The sequence below is a fragment of the Ricinus communis genome, chromosome 9 (genome assembly GCF_019578655.1).
Source record: "Ricinus communis isolate WT05 ecotype wild-type chromosome 9, ASM1957865v1, whole genome shotgun sequence".
In the NCBI taxonomy this organism is placed as follows: domain Eukaryota; kingdom Viridiplantae; phylum Streptophyta; class Magnoliopsida; order Malpighiales; family Euphorbiaceae; genus Ricinus; species Ricinus communis.
In genome coordinates, this window is record NC_063264.1 from 4,432,478 (window position 1) to 4,455,657 (window position 23,180).

Below are 23,180 nucleotides of genomic sequence, written 5' to 3' on the forward strand. Positions count from 1 at the left end.
TTTCATATGATTATGGCAACAAATAAAGAATAATTGTAAACTGAAATATAATTTGATTTTTGGTTGAAATGTTCTATACTTTTTTAAATTTGCACTTAAAAAAAAGTTGTCATGGATAATTTATTTTTTATATATAGTTTTTATTGTTAGAATCAATAATTAAATTATGCAACCAAAAATAAGAACTTTGAACATTTCAGATTTTAAAGCCAACCTTATGATTTTTTTAGTTTGGAAAATATCTTAATTATTTCTTTTTATATTTGTCTATATTAGGAGTCAAGTTTTAAGTTAAATCTTTTTCTTATTCTAAATGTTGAAGCACATAATCCATAGTTTTACCCTTCTATCTTTTTTCTTTTTTCTTTTTTCAGAGAAAAATTGATCGCTTCATCTTAATTTTTATTCAGTGTCGGCTCAAAGCATATCCCTAGAGTCCTAAGAAAATAAAAGACCCTAAAAAGTAGAGGTTTTAATTTTTTAAAATATGTATTATATAATTTTTATAGACTTCTGATTTAATTAAAATTCTAAATAATTTAATTTATAAAATAAAAATTGGCCTTAAAAATCTACTTAGTAATCTGATAAAGTATTTAAACTTGAAAAAAAAAATATATTAGCTATATTATATGCCTAAGTTAAGATTACTTGATGATGATAATTCAAGAAAATTATTTAAATTTAAAAATTCTTCTAAAATATTATATAAAATCTAATATTGGTGGTTTATATTTATTTTTAAAATTTAAAGTTATGGTTAAATTATAAATGGGAAATAAAAACACTAGTTGAAATATTAGATTTTATAAAAAAATAAATTTTTATTCAAATTCATTGATAACTTATAGAATAATGCAAACCATTCTTATGAAGATAGCTTCAACAGGAAGAAGTTTTCAATACTAAAATTAATAAATCTTACTTGCATTCAACTATATTATAAAAAACCTAAATAATTTAGATATATTATTAAATAAAAAATTACTTTTTAAAATTTAATATAAGAATATATCAATATTAATAGGCAAGAAAATTAATTTTTAAAATATATTTATATTAATACGCCATGCCCGTTACCCATTTGGTGACTAATTTTAATATCATTCGAAGGAGCATAGTAGGCAAAATAGCATGCGGTCAAATCTTTATATATATATAGCTTTTAATGCATGTGCATGTATGTCTACAAAAATACATTTGCACGTGTAGACAAATGTCACATGTTCCACTTCTTGGCATCCCTAACAATATATATCAACAATAATAAAACCTAATTCAAAAAGAAAAAAGAAAATAATTCTCTTTGTATAATCACCAAGCCGACCAGACAACCACAAACATCAGCACTGGCAATTACAATTTCTTTTTTCGAAATTCAAAAGCTTAAAAAAAAGATTACCCAAAGTTTAAAATATAAAATTAAATAAAAATTTATCCATACTCATTAAAAATTTAATACTTTTTTTTTTATTTTTTATTAAAATTTAAATACAACAATTTAATACATTCTTGCTTTTTTATTAAAAATTTAAATAGAAAGAAGGAGGTTGTGGGAGGAGGAACTGGTAATCAGAATGATAGGAAAGGATTATATAATAAGGTGTAAATCTATACCATTTTCAATTGAAGTTAATTTGATCTCTTTTTAAAAAAATTTAGAATTTAATTGGGCCATTTTAAATATTTAGGACTTAAGTGAGACTTTTAAATATTAAGGTATGATTTTAGGGGTTTTACTATACTTTTGCATAAGACAGATTATTAACTTTGTCAGCATAAATCTCAATATTATTTTTCTCACTCTATTATCACAAGAATTATTCTAGAATTTTATATATTTTTTTATTCAATTTCATAAAAATAAATTTTAATTTTATATTTTAATATAAAGACTTGTATATGTATCTAAATAACTTATGATTAATAAATTACTACATCCATGTTGATGTATAATTCACATAAATATTTTATGGCTAAATATACAAATAGATTCTTAAATTTATTCTATTTTTGCATTTGGCCATTTGAACTAAATTTTGATTCAATTGGACTTTTCAACTTTATGTGTAATTATTTTTAACCTCTCCACTAACGATAGTAATAAAAAATTAATATTCTCACTAACGATATTACTTATAATAGGTAAAATATATAATTAAATTATTGAACTTATCTTATTTTCATAATTTGCCCCTTAAACTCAACTTTGATTCAATTACGCATATGAATTTCACGAATTATTATATTTAAATTATTTGCGGACGAAAGTTGAGTGCTTTAGATTAATCTCTTGTGAAAAGTGTATTCCTTAATTATAGTATATTATTATTATACACTAAAATTATTTTATTAAAAATTAAATTAAATAAAAATATATTTTTCAAAAGATTAAAATAAACCGTTATAATCCTTCAACTTTTCTGTCATCAATTTTTTTTTTTTATTCTCACAGGCTATGCCCGCACCAGTAACCATAACAATAAAATATTTAATAAAAATAAAGAAAACGACAAGTTTTATTTGAGAACTAAAACTCATTATTTTATTTTATATTTTAAATATATTATTATTTTATTCAAACTTACATATTTTTTAGATGGTGTAGAACACACGCTCTTAATGTCTGTGATTGAAAGATTTAAAAATAACAACTAGTAAAGTTGAGAGGTCCAATTTAATCAAAGTTGAGTTCGGGAGGCCACTTACAAAAATAAAACAAGTTCAGAGGGTCGTTTATGTATTTAGTCATTATTTTATATTTTAAAATATGTTATTATTTTATTCAAGTTTACATATTTTTAGATGATATAAAATATACGTGCATAACGTATGTGATTGAAGGGTTTAAAACTAATAACCCATAAAATTGACAAATCTAACTTAATTAAAGTTGAAATGAAGGAACCAATTGTAAAAAAGGCGACAAAGTTCAGAAATCTATTTATATATTTAGCTATATTTTATTCGTATGACATGACTTTCCCCCAAATAATTAGTACTAAACTATTTTATTACTATAATCAATTTATTAATATATGACTATTTTCTATTCATATATTCTACTTTCATCTTCAAATATAATTAAAGTATAAATAAATAAAAAAATTATCTTTAATTAAGAAAATTTTTTAAAAAATTATTTCTAAACTTATATTATAAAATTTATACTTTTTAAATAATCAAATTTATGAAATAATTTAATAATATGTTTTTATTTCGATTAAAGAATTAATATTTTTTATATATTAAAATATTTAATTTTATAATTTTATATAAATTTATATTTATATGTAAATAATTTATTTTTAAAAATATAATAAATATTTATATTAATTTTAATTTATATAAATATTTTATTTATATAAAATAACAGGGGCATTGGACTAGATATTATTTTAGAGAAAGAAATAAAAGCTAATTATCACTTTTTAAAAATTCAATACTGTAATGGAATCCTGCTTTACTGGTGTCTGCTGCAGCTAATGGAACGAAAAGAAAAATCAAAAGTAAAAAAGAGAAGGCGATTTTGCATTAAATTATCCAAAAATGTTTTGTCAAGTGGAGTAATACCCATGTATAAATATTACCCAATCCAATACCGCTACCGAACAGTACAAAGGAAAAGAAAGTTGTAGTCTGTTGTAGTCTTTGGGAAAAGATAAAGAGAGCAGTAAATCCAATTATAAATCATCAAAAACTAACTTCTTTCATGAATTCCCAATTCAATCATCATTCATAATTTCTTTTTTTTTTTTCTTCCCATTCATCCTCTCTCTCATTTGTCCTCAAAGTTTGAATTCTTTTTTTTTTTTCTTAGAATCTGGAAAAAATTTTCCCAGGAAAAAGAAAACTCAGTCCAATTCTTGTCCTCAACCTGAACCCAGAATAGATCCTTGAAAAGATCCCTTAATTCTTGCCGCAAATTCCGTCTTTCACTAGATATTCTCCTTTTCTTTCTCTCTACTGTACTGCCAAAGGAAAAGGAAAGTTCTTTTTTATTTTCTTCTTCTTTAATAACTTCGTAAATTCATTTCCTTAAAAACCCACCTCTTCAATTTTTTTTTTCCCAAGTAAATGCAGTCTAATTGTTCCTAAACCCTTATTCCCATTTACCGATCAATGAGTATTTTTAGATTTTAGTTAGTTTTAGGTTATATTACTTGTTCTTTTTTCTCCATATTTTGCTGTTTCTGTTGTTGTGGTGATATATTTTTAATGAAATTTGATGGATCTGAAAGTTGCTGTGTTTTTCAATAATGGAACAGTTTTGGGTCACCGTGGTTGGTGAATTTTGATTGTTAGTTGTTTGATTGGGGGTTTTGCTTGGTGTGTTATTATAGTGCTTTTGATTGGGAATGTCAATCATGGATGTTTTGATTGGTGGCAAGTTTAAGTTGGGAAGGAAGATCGGTAGTGGATCCTTTGGTGAACTTTATTTGGGTATGCAGTCTTAGTTATGTTCAGTAGCATTTATCTGTTCCGATTGCTAGTTCGTTTTTGCCTTTTTCTTTTCTTTTTCCGAGGTTTTGATATTTGTGGTTTTGTGTTCTTGGCTTTTTTTTTTTTTTTCAAATTTTTATTTGTTTCAGGTATCAATGTACAAAGTGGAGAGGAAGTAGCTGTTAAACTGGTGAGAATTTTTTTTCTTCTCTTGCTTTTCTTTGAATTTGTTATCTTTTGTTTTGGTTCTTTATGTCTGTTATGATAAGAAGCAATTTTTTTCCCCTTCTTCTTCTTTCATTGTTATTTTAGATTTTTGAGTTTTGTGAAATTTATCGAGTTAATTGACTTCCAGTTCTGTTATTATACAATACTTATTTTCTTCTTAATATCCTGATATCGAGCTCAATGCTTCCCTAGCTAATACCCATACAAGATATGTTACAGCATGATATTCTAGTTAGCATTTTTAGTGCCGTTTAACCACAAGGAGTCCTAAAGAACAACATTAACTTCTCTGAATTTGGTTGGAAATGCTGTGAACTAGGATTGTCTAGGTGATGCATAATCTTATTTGACTATTTCTTTGAGGTGTTGTAGACTAGTTTAATTATGTATGTTTATGGTAGATAATCCATGTTGGAAAGCATTCTTTTGAAAGTGCAGCCTCTAAAACTGTTGTTGAACATATGGTAGTAGTCAGAGGGCCTATAAGTGATAACCCTCAACTGACCTCCATTCTTATGGTTTATCTAGGAATCTGCGAAGACAAAGCATCCTCAGCTTCACTACGAGTCGAAGCTCTATGTGCTTCTTCAAGGAGGAAGTAGGTCTCTCTTTTGCATTTTGTTTTCAGTTGTCAGCTGATTTGTATACCAATGTGTGTGGATATGTATATTGTTTGTGAGCCTCATTACTTTATGCATTTCATTTTACTTTCGTGTAGCGGGTATTCCCCATCTGAAATGGTTTGGAGTTGAGGGTGATTACAACGTCATGGCCATTGACCTTCTTGGACCAAGTCTGGAAGACTTGTTTAATTATTGCAATCGGAAGTTTTCCTTGAAAACAGTTTTGATGCTTGCAGATCAATTGGTAAGTGTGTAATTTGTTGAGAAAGCCTTACTGGTGAAATAACTGCTATACTCATGCTTGTTCTACAATTTCCTTTTTTTTTTTTGTGCAGTTAAATAGAGTGGAGTTTATGCACTCGCGGGGCTTCCTTCACCGTGATATAAAGCCTGACAACTTTTTGATGGGGTTAGGGCGCAAAGCAAATCAAGTATTTTCTTCTATCTAGGTTTTCTTTTATCAAGCGCAAAATCAGTCATTCCTCCAGAATTTGATATATCAGTTGCTACAGTTGGCTCCACCCAATTCGGAGGATCTGCTAGCCAAATAATAATTCAGATGCATTGAGACCATATTTAGCTGCAACATAAGCTGCTTGATTGCATTGTCTTCTTACCAAATTAATTTTTTTTAAACTTTTAGATCCTCCATAATCATCATGATCTCTCAAAGTAATGCTTCTAGCTCCACTTCTTGGCCTCTGTTATTGACTAAGCTCACTCAATTACAAGCATATGAATGTAGTCAAAAAAGGACTCGATGAGCTCACTAGGCACTCATGTGATGCACTGAAGAGTCCTAGCACTTCTATGCTTTTCAGGCGAGGCGTGTTATCTTAGGCACTTGTTTTTTGTGCTTAAAGAGTGCCTCATGAGGCAAGAAGCATTAATTTGAAAGAGATATGACTTGATCTTTGAAAATATGATTCAAAACCATCTTGCTTGATAAGAATGATGAGGTACTGCAAAAGTTATGATCTTTTACAGAACTGAGGAGTGAAGTGAGGATATATGTGAATATGTGATTGATGATGAGCTTGCTGTGACTTTTTGGCAATCAAAGTTGTTAATTTTATTTAGTGAGAGTATTTCCTGCTTCCTATTATTGATTAAGATTTGTGCTGGTTTATCGTTTTATATTCTTCACAAATTGCCTCACTTGTTCCCTATTCAATATCTTATTTTGTTAGGTACTTTACTACTTGCCTTGTGCTAGGATAAACTGACAGTTCTTCCTCATGATTATGTCTTTCCTTCCTCCATAACCACAGGTCTATATCATTGATTATGGCCTTGCGAAAAAGTACAAGGATCTTCAAACGCACAAGCACATACCATATAGGTAAGAAGGGTTCTATTTCAGATTTTGTTGCATAATTTACCATTACCATTATTGTTTATATTTACTCTTTTTAATGATAGTTCTCTCTTGGTCGAGTAAACAACCGAGTGTTTTTCCCCCTTCACTTTTTGCTGTTTGCTTATATATTTTTACCATCTAGTCTCATGGGCCAAAGAAAGTATATGAGGTGTTTCATGTTTTTAACCCATATTTTTCTTCTTCTATATAATGTGGCATTCAAAACTTTCCCAAGGGCATCAGAATTGGTTCATTTATTATCATGATCCGTAAGAATTTGTCAAGATTCATTTTCTCTTAGTAGAAAGATAACTTAACAACTATTTTGGTTAAAAGTAGGCTATACTCAATTCAACTCAACTCAACTAAGCCTTAATCCCTAGTTTATTGGGTCAACTAAAAAGTAGTCTATCATGAGTAAATAATTAGCAACTTGTCAGGAATGGTGCTTTTCTTGCTAAACAAACTAGTAGTAGTGGAACAGAGACTATTTCAGTATTAAGGATCTTATTTATGTTATCTTAATAACTTGTTGGTCTGTCTGAGCTTGTAAAGACATTGTCACTTTGTATTATAGAAACCTCACTAGTGCAACTAATGAATGAGGGTAAAAATGAGATCTTAAATCTGTTCTCAGACAAAAGATGATGATGAGTTGATATTTAGGATTTTCATTGCTGGTAATGTCATAACCGTTTGTGCATGCTGGGAATACCTTATACCGCCGAGACTCTGGAGGGCTTCTATTTCTTAATTTATAAGGCCTGAGTTTGGGAAAATAATTATCTTGTTGTTAAACAAGGATTGTGATTGCTGGAGTTGGTAATGTAGTTTGTTTATGTAAAGTTGCTCAAGTAATGTAGTTTGCCTTTCAGACCAATTGCCCGGGAACATTTAGCATGAAAATGCATTATTCTCTCTCTTTCTCTCTTCCCAAGCTTCTTTCTATTGTCTGTTATGAATGCCATCTTGTTTTTCTTGCAGGGAAAACAAAAATCTCACAGGCACAGCTCGCTATGCTAGTGTTAATACGCACCTTGGGGTTGGTGAGTGCCTTTCTGCGGCTGCTAATTGAAGATGTGTACTAGATGTTGCTAACACATAATCAAATATGACGTAACGTTAATGCCTTGATCTAACACCTCTTTTTCTTTTTTAAAGAAAAATCTTGATCTGACACTGAATATTCTATTTCCAGAGCAAAGCAGGAGGGATGATCTGGAATCTCTAGGTTATGTGCTTATGTATTTTCTGAGGGGAAGGTTGGCATTTCAATGATTCTTTGAAGTTGATTACAAATTTAACTTGGTTTTATTTGGCTTGGTCTGCTTGCCTGCTTTTCATGCTATCTTTGCTTACCAAAACTAGAGGAAAAATATTTATTAGAGTTTCTTGGGATTCTTCTGTTTCAGCCTTCCCTGGCAGGGACTGAAAGCAGGTACCAAAAAGCAAAAATATGACAAGATCAGTGAAAAGAAGATGCTTACTCCCATAGAGGTATCATCATCTGCATTGCTCCAAGATCCCAAATACTTACTTTTTATAATCAAATATATGGTATAAGATTGTAATGGGGTGGAACCGAGCAAGAGAACCATTTTAATATGTTTCAGATACTGTATGCATAGAAGTGTTAATTGGTTGTTTGGCAGTTTCTGTGCAAAAACTACCCTTCAGAATTCACGTCATACTTCCATTATTGCCGATCATTGCGATTTGAAGACGCACCGGATTATTCATACCTGAAGAGGCTCTTTCGGGACTTATTTATCCGAGAAGGTTAAGTTCTATTCTTAAGGCCTAATACTCAAAATAATAGTTTCACTTCCAGTTATTCATGGTTTGAACCATCTTGCCAGAAGTGTTTTTATGATAGCTCTTCCGCCAAAAGCTTAATAATATCTTATGGGACCATTAACAATTGTAATTGCTGCAGGGTATCAGTTTGATTATGTATTTGACTGGACTATATTGAAGTACCCGCAGATTGGCTCCAGTTCTAGAGCAAGGGTCAGTGTTTGTTAGTCTGTTGGCATTCATTTCTCTGGAAAGTTTCTTTATCTTTTTCTTGGCAGATTTATTTTTTCGTGTTTACATTCTTGTAAATGATTGTTTGCATGTCTTTCTTTGATAGCCAATTAGCAAACCAGCTGTGAATCCAGGTCCATCAGCAGAAAGAACAGAACGGCCTTCAGGTTCATTCTCTTACTCCACTTTGATGCATGTCTATCCATGAGCACATAATCTGTGGATAAATATGGAGAATTCTTGTGATATACAAAGTGTATATGGATTATCATTTTTGATTGTGGCTCCTAGTGCCCTTCAATTATACAGTACATTTTTTGTTTTCCTTTTAAAAGATTCTGAATGTTCCACAGCTGATATTCTCATCGAAATGTGACAATCAGTTAGGCTAGTTTCCCAAGTTTGACATGTTTTTCTATATTTGACATAGTGGGTCAAGAAATCCGAGACAGATTCTCAGGGGCAGTTGAGGCATTTGCTCGTAGGAATGGCTCTGGGCATGCTTTGCATGGGGATCACTCGCGGCACAGGTCTTCAGATGATGTGCCATCATCTAAAGATGTGGTGAGTGTTACAATTGCATTCTGCACTTGGCTACACAGTTCAATTTATCCTTTAAATTGTGAATTTGAAAGAAAGCTAGCTTGCTTTTCTTCTGCTTAGAATTTGCTATACTTGGATTTTCCTTCTGAATTGTTGCTCTGTTCTTTCCATAAATCCCTAGCATCTTGATTCTGAAAGGCCTCGATCATCATCTCGAAATGGCAGTACTTCAAAGAGGGCTGTCATATCCAGCAGTCGGCCAAGCTCATCGGGCGAGCCTACTGAGAGTCGATCAAGCCGGCTGCTATCAAGCAGCGGTCGATTGTCCACAACGCACAGGGTGCAACCTGGATTTGAGTCGAAATCATCTTCTTTTACTCGAGCTGCAGCAACAAGAAGTAGTCGTGATGATGCACTTAGGAGCTTTGAGCTTCTCTCAATGGGCACAGGAAAAAGAAAATAAGCATCAGATTTATAAGAAGGACGTCCTTGTGTTAGGGGTCCAATTTCCCATATGTGGTTTGTATCAAAATCTTGGGATGATAATGGTGTGTTAGCAGTTACTTTGAATATGCGCGCCAATTCTTGGGTTTCATTCGCATTAAGTGCCAGCAGGCCCAGCACAACAAAGTTTCACCTGGAAAGACTGCTCAGCTCCTGCTCTTCAGGGATTCTTGCAAGTACATGACCTACTGGAATCATGATGGACGGAGACGAATTATTTCACGTTAGGGAATTGTTTATATTTGAGACGATAGTAGCTGTAATAAATGTCAGGGTTATATTTGTCTTACCTTGGAAAACTCAACTTCACTCAAAAAGACTAATATGGAAAGCTCTTTCTTGTATGTTGCTCTTTCTCTTGCCCCCCAAGTTTTATGATATTGTGCATAATGCTATTATGAGACAAATCTTGGTTCTACTCTACACTTGGAATCTATGTTTCTTTAATGTAAATGCTACTTTTACTACTTAAATTGTTGGGGATATAATTTTTTATAATTGTTTTCTTAGCACTTTATATTGTGGAAATAAGTTCTCCTTTTTTTTTTTTTTTTTTTTCTAAACTTTGGAACCATTTTGTTTTCTTGCTAAGTAGGGTTCTCAAATTCCCTGTTTAAGCAAATTTGTGCTCATCTTCTGCATGATGGAAGTGCTATTATATCGTAGTTAGGCCCAATGCATATTTTGACACGTGAACTTTTTAGGGTTTGGTGGTATGCACAATTGAATTTCCATCATGACCATTTTAGTGTTTATCTTTTCTTTTTTTTTTTAAGAAAAAAGAATTGAAGGGGAGTTAGTGTTTATCTTTTAAATACTCATTTTGGTTTTGACTTTTTATAATTTCTTTATTGCTTCATAATTCTTAAAATATCATTCCACCCATTAATTTATAAATATTTTATATTTTATTAATATTTTCAAATTCTTAATCCCTCTAGATTTTTACTATTTCATAATTTAAAATTTATCTTAATTTATGATCTGACATTTTTTATGGATTATTGAATTTTATTTATTTTACAAAAATTGACACACTTGGCTTTTTTTTTTTCTTTTAAATTGGGTAACATTATTATTTCAAAAAGCTTATTAATCAAGTATATAATTTATTATATATTTGATATTAGTAAAAGAAATTCTTATACATCCTAGATAGGTGATAGTCAATCCACCTATTCTCAAATTATACAAATATGTAAAGGTTATCTTTCAGTTTAATATACATAAACAACTTATTTCAGCCTTTCAAAGTTTTGAATATTTTTATATAATATGTATTGCTATATTTGGTTGAAATTTGTTAAAATATTTATTTCATTCAAGAAAAATATATGAGAAAAAAATCAAATAAAAATATTAAAGTTGAAAGGGAATTTTGGTGCTATAAATACATTGATAAACTAATATAGAATTCATTTGAAAATTATTCATATTTTTTTAAAATTTAGTTTAACTATAACAAATTCAACATATATTTAAATATGTAAAATTCTAAATTAACTTTCATTCAAAGCATATAAATTTTGAATTATAAATGAATTTCACAAATTTTATGAATTTCAACCAAACACAGTGGTACTATCATTAAGAATTTTGGAGATCCACACAAAGTCTATAATATATTATATTATTATATATAAAAAAATATGTCATATGTCCTACATTTTGAATTAATTAAATTTAAGTTTATAATTTATAATTTAATTAGTAAATACTTATTATTCAATTTTATATATCTAAATAAATTTACTTCTAAAAAATTTTAGAAGAATCCAAAAGGTATTTTAAAAGATTATGAAATCTTAAAAATCTTATTTTTCTTTTATGTATATCTCTTTTCTTTTTGGATAAAAATAAGAATATAATATTCATCTTTTATTCTTCCACTGCAAGAAAAAACCTTTTCTCATTGGTCCTCAAATAATTAAAAATCTCAAATAACTGATTACTAATGATTGATGTGTAAACTAAATGGATAAGGTTGAATTATGGATTAACCCCTTAAATAAAGTTTTAATCATAAGGACAAATGCTATGATAATTAACAAGTCAGACAAAATTATTTATACGTTTAGCGTAGGCGCAGTGTGCATGCAAATAGCGTGTGCGTTTTCAATTCGTGTCATTTCATCAAACACTTTGGCGTCACCGTCCTGATTTCTCCGTAAACTCAAACAAAGCTCTTTTATTCTCTCTCTTTCTCTATTTGTATGGTTGCCTCGCACTTGCACCGTTTCTTGTGTCGCTAATTCTTTCGTTTTCTTCTTTAGTTGTTTTCTTTTTTTTTCTTCTTCTTTTCTATTTGTTTTCTTTTTTTGATTAAGAAAAGGATTAAATAGTTAGAAATATAGGGTTAGAGATTAACATTGAAAATATTATAATGATGGATATGGAAGGTGTAGTAACGGTAGGTGACTTGGCCTCTCTTGAACCGGAATTGCTACAGTTACCGGAACTGTCACCATTGGCTCTCAAGGCCAATCCTTCTCTCGCTGATCAGCTCTTTTCTCACTGGCTTTCTCTTCCTGAAACTTCCCGTTTGGTACACTTCTCATTTTTAAATTCCCTTTTTATAATTTTATTTTTATTTTTATGTACTAGTTTTTTGCTCACATATTGCAAACAAATGTTCTTGAATTCGTATATAGATATAATTTATGATAATTATTGCATTCTTTTGTGTTCTTCGGTCTTTATATAGGAGTTTGCGTAATTTTGAAGTTTTGGCTTGAATTTTTGGATTCTTGGTTGCTTGTTTTGCACATCATAAAATTTCTATGCAAAAAAGATTTTAAATGAGTTAAAAAGAAAGGAATATTAAAAGAAATGCATGATTTAATCAATCCAAAGGACTTCTTTAATAATGTTGAGACTTGAAAGGTTCAATCAATGAAATTTGATTTTAATTGAGAAAAGATACGAGCTTTTTTGTTATTTATTTTTATAGCTGGGAAATGTTAAATTGGAAAAGCGCGTGCTCTGCATTCGCTAGTGTTTTATATGTTGCATTGGGTGAGAGCAGTGATGAATTCTTAAGTTCTTGATTTGAGTATTTTAACTTAATCTGTATACGAGATTTCCTCTGTGTTAGTTTTCCTTTATAAAACTTATAGTTATATTCTTTATGTAGAAGTTGTTGTTTGAATGCAGGTGAGATGTTTGCTTACAAATATGAAGACAGGGGCCCCCTTGAATGCCCTCGAGAGTTCTAATACTAGCATCAATGCAATTTTGAGCAATTCATTACCATCCATGTTTGTTGGTAGCAGCACTCCACCGCTTTCACCACGTAGCTCATCTGTTTCTCCACGTATTATGAAACAGAGGACTGGTCCCTCATCTTTAGGTTCTCCACTTAAACCAGTTGGTGAACCAGTACGAGAAGCCATACCTCAGGTATCAACTACTAGTCAAGTAACCTTTTCCTGTATCTACACTCTGAGAAATTTATCTTATTAACTGCATAGGGGTTCTAACTTAAGTTAAATATACTTGCAGTTTTTCTTTAGAAATGGTCGTCCACCTCCAAGTGAGATGATCGAACAATGCCTATTTGAAATTAATCAGCAGTTTTATGGTCATCCAGATGGGCTGCAAGAACATGGTCAGAATCTTTCTGCTATAGATCAGATTCTGCTAGTATTTCTCCAAATTCCCTTGTATCCCTTTTCCTATTTGTTACTTGGTTTACAATATCTTATATTTATTTAAGGTTTTATCTTCGGTATTGCTATTGCAGAATTTAAGTCGATCACCAAGGGCTTCTGCAAACTTCCTTCTTTTTTCTCCAAAACCCTTTTCAGAAAGATTGACACTGACAACACTGGCACTGTGACAAGGCATGCAATTTCTTCATTTATTAGTGCAGCTATGTTGACTCACTTATCAGTGTATTAAGAATCTTTACAATTTGCTAAGATGAGTTCAAGACTATGATTTGAAATGTGAATTGAATGAGTATTGCTGGAAATATAGTTATGTTCGTGTTTAATTAGCTTACTATGTAGCATTTTTTAGGGATCGGTTTATTGATTATTGGTTGAGAGGCAACTTGTTAACTATGGATTTGGCAACCAGAATATATACTGTTCTAAAGCAACGAGATTGTGAATACCTTACTCAGGTCTGTTCTTCACTGAAGTATGTTTTGGAAGTCCTAATTCTTTTAATTCCTTTAATTTATCATTTGCATGGAACCTAGGTTAGTGGAACTTGCTGTTGTAAAAAAAACTAATCTTGCAACATAATTGGTTCTGAAATCTTTTATTTGTTATTTAAAATGCAGGATGATTTCAAACCTATTTTACGAGATCTTTTGGCATCCCATCCAGGGTTGGAGTTTTTGCAAAGCACAATAGAATTTCAAGAACGATATGGTATGATTACAATTAGTTATCCCAATATTGTCTTTTATCACTTATTTTTCATCAGGCAGATATGGTAAAAATGGACTAAGTTGCTCTGGTATTGATTTCTGTCCTGAATACTGAGTATCAAACAAATGTGCCTCAATGTTGGAGCTGAGCATGACAGCCTACAAAATGTATATCTTTCAGTTTACTCTTTTCCCCATTCGATACTTGTAGATGTTTCTTTAATTACTTACTTTGTACAAGTGATCTCCTTAGAATTGGAACAAGTATTTTGCTGGTGTTCATTGATTATTCTCTTGATATACTTGTTAACTGCGTTTAGTCATTCCTGAGTTCATTAACTCGTGAGAATTCTTTTTCGGGTGGGACTTGGTGCAACGTTAGGTCCGTCCTTTCAGAGTTCAATTTGACAAGGAGGTTATGGGTTTAAACTTTGAAAACTGCCTCTTTCCATTGCAAGGATAAGGCTTGTGCGCATTTGACCCTCCTCAAAGCCTGCAATACAGGAAATCTTGTGCATTAGGATACCCTTTAGTGATTGTTTATGGAAATTGCAAAAATTATGGTATCCCTACCTTCTTTTTTTGAAACTTATTGAATTTGATATTAATAAGCTCTCTTATACATTAAATGTTTTAGTTGTGTTTGGCATATGGAAAATATGATTCTGCCTGCTGATTTGTTTACAGATAATAGTTTTTACTATTACACTGATGAGGATATTGTGTTGTGGAATCTAATCTTTACATTCTAACTTCTGCTGCAATGGAACAGCTGAGACGGTGACATACAGAATATTTTACTATGTTAATAGATCGGGAAGTGGCCGCCTTACTCTCAAGGAGTTGAGACATGGGAACCTAATTGCTGCCATGCAGCATGTAGATGAGGAGGAAGACATTAATAAAGTTTTAAGGTATTCCTGTTGAATGAAGATTGCCTTGTTGAGCTGTTGCTAATAGGAGTTTTTCTGAGAATGTCTGCCACCCTTTATTTCAACTTTCGTATGTGCACAGGAGTCACTAGTTGGTGAGAAATTTGAGACCAGTTAAAAATTCCTTCTTCTGGTTGAACTGTAGTTACCTTGATATGTTACCAGTTACCCTGTGTAATTAGCTGTTAACCTTGTTTGCTGAGAAATTTGAAACCAAGTAAAGTTTGTCCTTCTGATCTAAACCTAGTTATACAACCTCCTTATAGTATGAGGGGAAGGGTGGTAACATTTGGCTTACCCCAAAGCATGCAACATAAGGAGTGCAGCATAGTGCACACCCTTTCTAAATTACTTCTCTATTTTTTTCTGCAACAGCTAGGATGAAAAATATAAGAGTATGCTAATTTGTTTATCAGCATTTTCTTGTCCTTTGTTAACATCAGCATAAGGAAAGATCAAATATCCTGTAGGCTTGATCCTTAAACTTGGAAAAGTCCTACTTCACATATTTTGTTGTGAATTTTTTAAGTTCACTATTTAATTCTGAAACTGTTCTCATTAGTTTTGTGGTAGTAGCTTTTTTCTCCTCTGTTTTTTCCTTTTCTCAAATTTTCGGTTCAGGTACTTTTCTTATGAGCACTTCTACGTGATCTACTGCAAATTTTGGGAGCTTGACACCGACCATGATTTTTTTATTGACAAAGAGAACCTTATTAGATATGGTAACCATGCTCTTACCTACCGGATTGTTGATAGAATATTTTCCCAGGTTCGCATTTGTGTTATGTTGTTTATTATTGTTACAATTGAAGTGGCAAAATAAACCTCTTAAGAAAAAGAGACATGCAATTTTCCTGTCTCTTATGTTTTAATTTTTATTTAGATACCAAGAAAATTTACCAGCAAAGTTGAAGGAAAGATGGGTTATGAAGATTTTGTTTACTTCATACTGGCAGAGGAGGATAAATCTTCTGAACCTGGGCTAGTGTATTGGTATACTTCCTTTCATTTCTAGACCTAGTTCAGAACAATCTGCACTATTGAGTCTTAGAAGTCTTTGATTCATTTGAAAAACTAGTTTAAGTTCATATGTTGTCTCCAATAACAAATTTTACATGACCAACTTTATGTTTTGTCTTGTTGCAATGTACAACAGCAATAAGTTTACTATTGTCCATATGCCAATAATGTAGACAAAGCAAGTCTCTTGTTGTTCATGTGGTTTGTCAGAAAACCTTGCATGTGCTGCTGCATTGGTGTTAAAATCATTAAGGGAGTTTACTTAAAAACTAAGCTTGGATTTATTACTTGACGATGTAACATGTACATTCCTGAAGATTGTATTATGCAATTGTAATTGTACTTGTGATCTTATCCTCAGTTATATATCTTTAGAAAATATTTTCCTTTAAGGTTAAGCGAGAGTTCCTTGTGTGATCAGTTATCTAATCTAATAATGACACAGAATTGAGCATTTTCCATCAGGGTATTGTATAAGTCAGAATTTTCGAATTTTGAGGAATCTCTTGGTAAGGGCTTGGGCCTCACATAGGTACTTCTACTAGAAGGACAAAAGGTTATTCCCTTACTTCTACCCACCATTTCTGTTAGTAATAAAAAGAGAGGAATGGTGCGATTTCTAGGGAGAGAATCATCCTTTATGCATATTGATAGATGGTTAATACTCAATACTGTTTTGGAGCCAGTACACATTATCAGTAGATTTCTTCTCACGTATGAGACTTATGTAAATCGGGTGGCACATCGTTTGATGCCTCTTTAGTGGAAATGATCCAACTAGATCTTGTCATCCTGCCCTGAATCTGTGCTCATTCAGAACTGCCACTTGCTTGCAATTTCGTCAATATCCAGTTTGATTAATTGGGAAAACAAATGGTGTTTCAAATTGTATCAATTATTGTGAAATACTTGTACTTATTTCAACTATTTGATGTATAAATATTTATTTAATCTTCAATGTATTTATGAAGCCAAAACTATGTTGTAATTACCTCCCATTGTGGTCTTATTTCTTTTTTTATATTACCTTAAGCATCCCTTGTTATCTGAATTTTCCTGATCAGTCAGAATGATTCATTCAGGTTCAGATGCATTGATATGGATGGGAATGGAGTCCTCACACCAAATGAAATGCAATTCTTTTATGAAGAGCAATTGCATCGGATGGAATGCTTGGCTCAAGAGCCAGTGCTCTTTGAGGATATCTTGTGCCAGATTTTTGATATGATTGGACCAGAGGTCATTCCTGGAGTCATGTTTATGACTCAACTTTTGACTAAGTTTTTTGTAATTTTCTTTTGGCTACATGCTTTCTGCATGACCAATTGCGGTACTTGATGTGTTCACAGAATGAGGGCTACATCACACTGCGTGACATGAAAAATTCTAAACTCTCTGGAAATGTTTTCAACATTCTTTTCAACCTCAATAAATTCATTGCTTTTGAAAGTCGTGATCCTTTCCTCATTCGTCAGGTATGTGCGAGTTTATAAATTTGTTCATCACTGCACAAAAGAAAAGGAATTGAGTTGAGGTAATTTGTTGCTTGGTTTGCTCATTACTTGATAAATTTATTAGGAACGGGAAAATCCAGCTTTGACAGAATGGGATCGCTTTGCACATAGAGAATACATTAGGCTTTCTATGGAAGATGATGGTGACGATGCTTCAAATGGCAGTCCAGATATATGGGATGAATCTTATGAGGCACCCTTTTGAAATTAGTAAGGTATGTGTCATGAAGGTGTCTTCACTGATTAATGATGATGCAGTACTATGACAAACGCTAATTTTTCATTATTTCGGTTGCCTCAATCCATAAGATCACCACTATCTTTTAATGTTTTGGACGTACTGGTAGTGCTATGGTCAGTACTGTCCGACTTATTATTTGTTTTTAAATTCGAATATTTTGCCAGTTTATGAATTTTAGAACTCCACTATGGATTTATCTTTTTATTTCAACACATGTCATGGAATTGAATTTAAAATTAAAACAGTTATCACGAGAAAAGTAAGTGGTGAGGAGATTGAGTTTTGGTTACCAGGGAAAGTTCAAAAACATAAAGCAAGTTTGCATAAGATGCATGATTATCTTTGAACGAGGGTGCTATGATGAGCTCTATGTTATCAGCTTCTCTGATTCAATGTGGAAGTTACTTAATCATTGCTGTCATCTTGAAGGCTGTGGAGTGTGGACATCGATTGATCTTGCACAACATTGAAGAATTATACTGTGGTTGTGGAATATAGAATACCCAATGATCGTAGTTATCCAGCTATCTCCATCCCAACTGTAGTCAGCAGGTAATGTCTGGGTTTAGCAAGTGCAACTATTGTGAGTGACAGTTGGGTTGGATACAGCTTCTAGGAATACAGATTAGCAAGAAAGAGTAGAGAACAGTTGGTCGCCAGTGATATTTTTTTTCCCTTGTCTATAAGTAGCTCAAAATAATGTGAGCTAAAATTTTGTTTGTAAAAAATAATTATCACATATTTTTGCGGTTGTATATCTTTCATCCCCTTTTCTTGTAGATGTTGAATGTTTTCATTTTTCTTTGATAATCAATTCTTCATCAAATAATAGGCACAATAAGGATTTTTCATTCTCAGACACTCTTCCAGTTCTGTTTTCTTTGTCATCAATACTTATTACTATTTGTAGACACAATAAGCGTATCATTCCAGTTCCCACTATCAGTACTGAGATCTTGGCCATATTTGATATTTATGATGAACAATACATTCAAAGAACCCTAGTGCTCCAGTTTCCAAATAGATTCTAGTTTAGGAAAGTATCATAATTCCCCATATTTTTTGTTTCTTTGTTTCAAATTTATACCATTTTTTTTCATTTTTACTGTGTTGAAACATTAAAGTGGTTTTTAATTTTTTAAAAATTTACGATTTCAGTTGATTTTTGAAACAATCGAAAGAAAACTGACAAATAAAAATTTAGAAGAAAAAAAAGTTAAAAATACTGTAATTTTTTAAAAAGTTGCACCTTGAAAATGATATATATATCTTTTTGGAGTTTATTTTATGGAACTTGACATGACAGGATACTTAAACTATCTCATCAGTACTAAGATAGTGGGCCTTAACTATGGAGTTCCATCCATCATTTCATCTATTAGAGGTTCTTGGCATGGAAAATTGGATTTCTGTGCAATACAATGCAAGAGGTAAATGCAACCAAATTGGGGTAGCCTAAGGTCCAAAGACCATTACTCTTTTCTAAACAATCATTATTCTCTCGGGTACAAACGAGTAAATCCTGTTTGGCATAGCGTTTTTAAATTAATTTATTCTTTTCAAATCTATTTATTAAAAGCAAAAAAAATCAGTTTCTTCTAAAAGTTATTTATGCAATTATTAAGAAGATTAAAAAAAAAAAACACCCTCACGTCAGTACTCCGAAAAACCTATAAATCGAAGTAAAACTTCTATTGCTGATGGGGGAACTATGATCTTTGACTTGGTTTTCATCTAAATATCACACACTATTTTCAACAAAGAATATTGCTACCAAATTCTTTCACTAATATAGATGATGAAACTTGTAAATCTAGTCATTTTAGTTTGGTTCCACTTTATCTTCTATTTCAGTAGTAAATCATGTATTTTTGCACTCCACCTAACATTCTTTTTCCTTTTATCTCGAGTTTCTCAATTAATTTATTATAAATAGACATTCATTTATTATTAAAATTTAAAAATATTTATATATATCAATATTAGCAAGAGATTACTCTAAAGTCTGTAAAAGAGATTATAAAAAAAATTTCTAGCTTGATTAATATTTTAAGTTCGAATTTTGAGTATGCATATGAGTTAAAACTATTAAGATGATATTTTACCATTTACAAGTATCATATGTTTGACACGCTCTAAATTACTAATTAAAAATAACAAAAGGCAAGCAGGATGGCATGAGGTGGCAATGAGAGTGGCCAGCGAGGAAGGGGGGTTTGTGGAAGTGACTATGAGAAGGAAGGGAAAAAATTGATCTATTGAACCTAAAATTTAGTGTTCGATTCACATCATCGCTAAACCTTTTAAGTTTAATTATTAAATGTTGTAGAAACAATAACTTTCATTTAAAAAATTTTAGCAACCAACGTGACTCCATCACTAATGTTAGGTTAGTACAACAAAACTGAAAACGGCATCGTTCATATTAAACACTTTAGCAATGGATGCGCCATCGTTAAAACCTTACTCCAGGGACTAACTTTCTGCTAAATAATGGATTTTTAAATTATCGCTAAATCGCCGTTAATTTGTTCAAATTATAGCGCAAACTATTTGTGTTAAAACTAGCAATGATCATTGCTCACTTGTTTTCCTTTTTTAGATTTCCTTCTAGAGAAAGTAACAACTTTTATATTCATTTAGTATCTGCATTTTTCGTCTGTCCCAAAAAATAGTCAACTGAGAATTTATACATAAATCAAAAAGTTTATATATTTTTAGTTGATATTATTAATTTTTATTATTATTTCTCTAAAGTATTCTTATTATATTTTTATAAAAACTGTTTTGCAAAGTACAAAATATAAAAATTAATTGCATATAAAGATGTCTATATTAATTAATTGAAGGATATTTTTAAATTACTTATTAAACTAACAATTATAAAAGAGGAGTGGAGTTGGTACGGACCAAAAACAAGAAATGGCTAACTATATGAGAGTATCTAAAAATTTGCAAATCTGGTAAACTGTGTGTGCCAAAATTGTTCTATTTGCTAATTAATGGCCATTACTAAAGGCAATTACCATAATTGCCGAGTGCTTCATAAGCCAATTAATTAATATTTTTTATTTTAGCAGCTACCCTGAACTCTTATTTCTGGTATAGTCTTACTATAAAAATTAATAGAAATTTACCTTTTACTTTTGTTTTAGGAAGGAAATCTTATGAATAGATTCTAGATATGCATTGATAATGGCATTAAAAGAAACTGTCATTATTATATTAATATTATATATATATATATATGTGTGTCAACTCCGTATTTCTTAATCAATTCGTCATTTAAATTAGAATCTAGACAAGTGAGAGTTGTATTATCATAAATAAATGTTTAAAATACTTAAAATAAGAACAATAAATAGAAAACTCATCACCTTTTGAGCAATTGCCGATTTGCCATGAAAAAGAACAAATAATTTACCAAAAGAAAAAGGAATAATTAAGTAATAAAATCTAATACAAGATTTGTAAATAATACACGGTTTTCTTTTTAAACAATTGAAACAGCTGCATATTTTCTTAATTTCCCTTAAGAAACTCCAATTAATATATCATAATGGACTTTCTTTAATGTTCGGGATATCAATCTAATCTTTTCCCATACACATAGATTTCTTTAATAAAAACTGTGTCATCCTTTCCAAATATGCTTACTTTCACTATCTTCCTGCCAAAATTAGCTGCCACCCTTCTGTTTTCTGGTACCAAAAGTTAAACGAGCATTAAATTAGTCAAATCTGTGTTAAGAAAATAGAAATATTACTCAGGCTGTTGTTTTCTTTTTTTTCTTCTTCTTATTTTTATTTGTTGCTTTAGTAAAGTGGACACCTTGAGCAGACATTAGTTAATACTGTGCATGCCCATTGTATCATACCTATTAGAAAACCTAACTTTGGTAATCAAATTCCCTATAAATTGCTAAGCATTCTATAGCAAACATGCACATCTTTTCCTCTTCTCTCTCTCTCTTGCTAGTTTGCTTATAGTGTATTCTACACTATCTTCTCCTTCTTCAACCATGTCTGGTTATGGCTGGAACTTAACCCAAATCCCTAAAAGGCCTTACAATCCTTCACAAATAGCCTGTAGGATATGTAACCATGTGTTTATGAGCACACAAGCTCTTATAGCTCATATTGAAACTCACATGGTAGATGATAGCTCTGCCTCAAGAAGGCAATCAAATAGCCTAAGCCTCATACCTTATCAAAGAAATAACCCTTATAACACCAACCCATCATCATCAGCTTCTTCTATGCCACCAAACTTGTTGTCTTTTAGCCCAAATAGCTATAATTTGCCATCTTTGCAAGAGACCAGAAACAACCCTATGCTAAGTGGCAACCCCCAGATGGTTTCTCCAAGGCCAATTTTTCCTCCACAGCCCCCACTTTCTTTGTTGGCTATGAGGAAGAACAACAACTACCCATCAATTGGTTCACAGCTGCAGATTTCTGTAGCTCTATCGCAGAGGAAAACCATGGAAGAGCACCCATCTGTTGATTGCACCAAGCCATTTATTGAGCAACTGGACAAACCCTACTCTTCTAAAACTGAAATGAAGGATGATAACAAATCTGATTTAGATATGCTGGACTTGACCTTGAAGCTGTAGGAAGATTAGGGTTTATGCTAAAACCCTACTTTAAGGGTTTACTTGGATGTTCTCTTTTCTTTTTTATGTTTAGTTGAAAAAACAAATAACCAAGAGAGTCGAGACTTGTTGTAATTCTTCCATATCATAGTTTATATCTATGAACTGCTTTTTCTCTTTTTTATCTCATTTTACTTATTTATGTCTTTAATAATTAAAATTATCATTTTCTCTCCGGTCAGCCGTTTCATTTGTTTGCAGATACGCATGAGATTTAGTAATAAATATATGTGTATTATTTTGGTAATTAATTTCTGATAAAACTTTTCCTTTCCTTTTATGATAAAAAATGATGAATTCGACACGAATGTTGTATATAATAAACCGATAAATGCAAATTATTTTATTATTAAATTTTTGTCTTAGAACAAAATCATGAATACAAAGACCAAAGACAGAAATGAATATTTCCTTTGTTATTACATTTAGGAAAGATAAGTAAATGAAATAATCTTTGTGTTTTTGCCATGATTCGAATGATTTTGCTGGAATTGTAGTTTTTCTTTTAGTGGTGTTAATGTTACAGTGAATGGTATATAAAAAATAAATATATAATGTTAGACGAAGAGAAGAGGTAGTAAAATCAATTCTTAAAGAATTGAGGGCAGATACTATCTAAAAAATGTTTTACTTTCCTGTATTATAAATTAAAAGTTGAGAGCAGGAGGGTTCAAAAGTAAAGCAACCAGCACAAATCACAATAACTTCC

At 31.2% G+C, this 23,180-nt stretch overlaps 3 protein-coding genes across 10 annotated transcripts; all 3 read left to right on the top strand.

The window, feature by feature from the left end:
- The first annotated feature begins 3,622 nt into the window (after positions 1–3,622).
- Positions 3,623–10,152, top strand: LOC8263764 (casein kinase 1-like protein 10). 2 transcript variants are annotated; one of them, XM_015725161.3, is made up of 14 exons: positions 3,623–4,443; positions 4,593–4,633; positions 5,200–5,273; positions 5,390–5,538; positions 5,630–5,725; positions 6,566–6,636; positions 7,639–7,700; positions 7,853–7,916; positions 8,067–8,151; positions 8,307–8,433; positions 8,591–8,664; positions 8,789–8,849; positions 9,113–9,246; positions 9,407–10,152. In XM_015725161.3, the coding sequence occupies exons 3-14, from the start codon at positions 5,249–5,251 to the stop codon at positions 9,686–9,688; spliced, it is 1,230 nt and encodes a 409-aa protein (XP_015580647.1). In that variant the 5' UTR covers positions 3,623–4,443; positions 4,593–4,633; positions 5,200–5,248; the 3' UTR covers positions 9,689–10,152. The 2 variants fall into 2 exon arrangements, with proteins under 2 accessions (XP_015580647.1, XP_002528838.2); XM_002528792.4 differs by having other exon boundaries at positions 5,200–5,269.
- A 1,646-nt stretch (positions 10,153–11,798) lies between these two features.
- On the top strand, positions 11,799–18,594 carry LOC8263763 (serine/threonine protein phosphatase 2A regulatory subunit B''beta). Of its 7 annotated transcripts, none has more exons than XM_048379154.1 (13): positions 11,801–12,274; positions 12,883–13,128; positions 13,231–13,336; positions 13,472–13,622; positions 13,750–13,855; positions 14,018–14,108; positions 14,880–15,021; positions 15,661–15,808; positions 15,923–16,032; positions 17,142–17,298; positions 17,409–17,534; positions 17,638–17,788; positions 18,108–18,594. In XM_048379154.1, exons 1-12 carry the CDS (start codon positions 12,113–12,115, stop codon positions 17,776–17,778), a joined length of 1,686 nt encoding a protein of 561 aa, XP_048235111.1. In that variant the 5' UTR covers positions 11,801–12,112; the 3' UTR covers positions 17,779–17,788; positions 18,108–18,594. The 7 variants fall into 7 exon arrangements, with proteins under 7 accessions (XP_048235109.1, XP_048235111.1, XP_015580642.2 ...); XM_015725156.3 differs by having other exon boundaries at positions 11,803–12,274; positions 13,472–13,571; positions 18,060–18,594; XM_015725155.3 differs by having other exon boundaries at positions 11,803–12,274; positions 13,472–13,571.
- A 3,007-nt stretch (positions 18,595–21,601) lies between these two features.
- Positions 21,602–22,593, top strand: LOC8263762. The gene has a single exon (XM_002528790.3). The coding sequence runs from the start codon at positions 21,836–21,838 to the stop codon at positions 22,430–22,432; it is 597 nt and encodes a 198-aa protein (XP_002528836.3). The 5' UTR covers positions 21,602–21,835; the 3' UTR covers positions 22,433–22,593.
- Positions 22,594–23,180: the final 587 nt, after the last annotated feature.

Excerpts from the sequence above, each read along its gene's own strand:
- LOC8263764 (XM_002528792.4), top strand. The coding sequence starts at position 4,359 with ATGTCAATCATGGATGTTTTGATTGGTGGCAAGTTTAAGTTGGGAAGG. Across the intron at positions 5,270-5,389 it reads TGTGCTTCTTCAAGGAGGAA|CGGGTATTCCCCATCTGAAA; the intron begins GTAGGTCTCTCT and ends ACTTTCGTGTAG. Across the intron at positions 5,539-5,629 it reads TGATGCTTGCAGATCAATTG|TTAAATAGAGTGGAGTTTAT; the intron begins GTAAGTGTGTAA and ends TTTTTTGTGCAG.
- LOC8263762 (XM_002528790.3), top strand. The coding sequence starts at position 21,836 with ATGTCTGGTTATGGCTGGAACTTAACCCAAATCCCTAAAAGGCCTTAC.
- LOC8263763 (XM_048379154.1), top strand. The coding sequence starts at position 12,113 with ATGATGGATATGGAAGGTGTAGTAACGGTAGGTGACTTGGCCTCTCTT. Across the intron at positions 15,809-15,922 it reads TTGATAGAATATTTTCCCAG|ATACCAAGAAAATTTACCAG; the intron begins GTTCGCATTTGT and ends ATTTTTATTTAG. Across the intron at positions 17,535-17,637 it reads ATCCTTTCCTCATTCGTCAG|GAACGGGAAAATCCAGCTTT; the intron begins GTATGTGCGAGT and ends TAAATTTATTAG.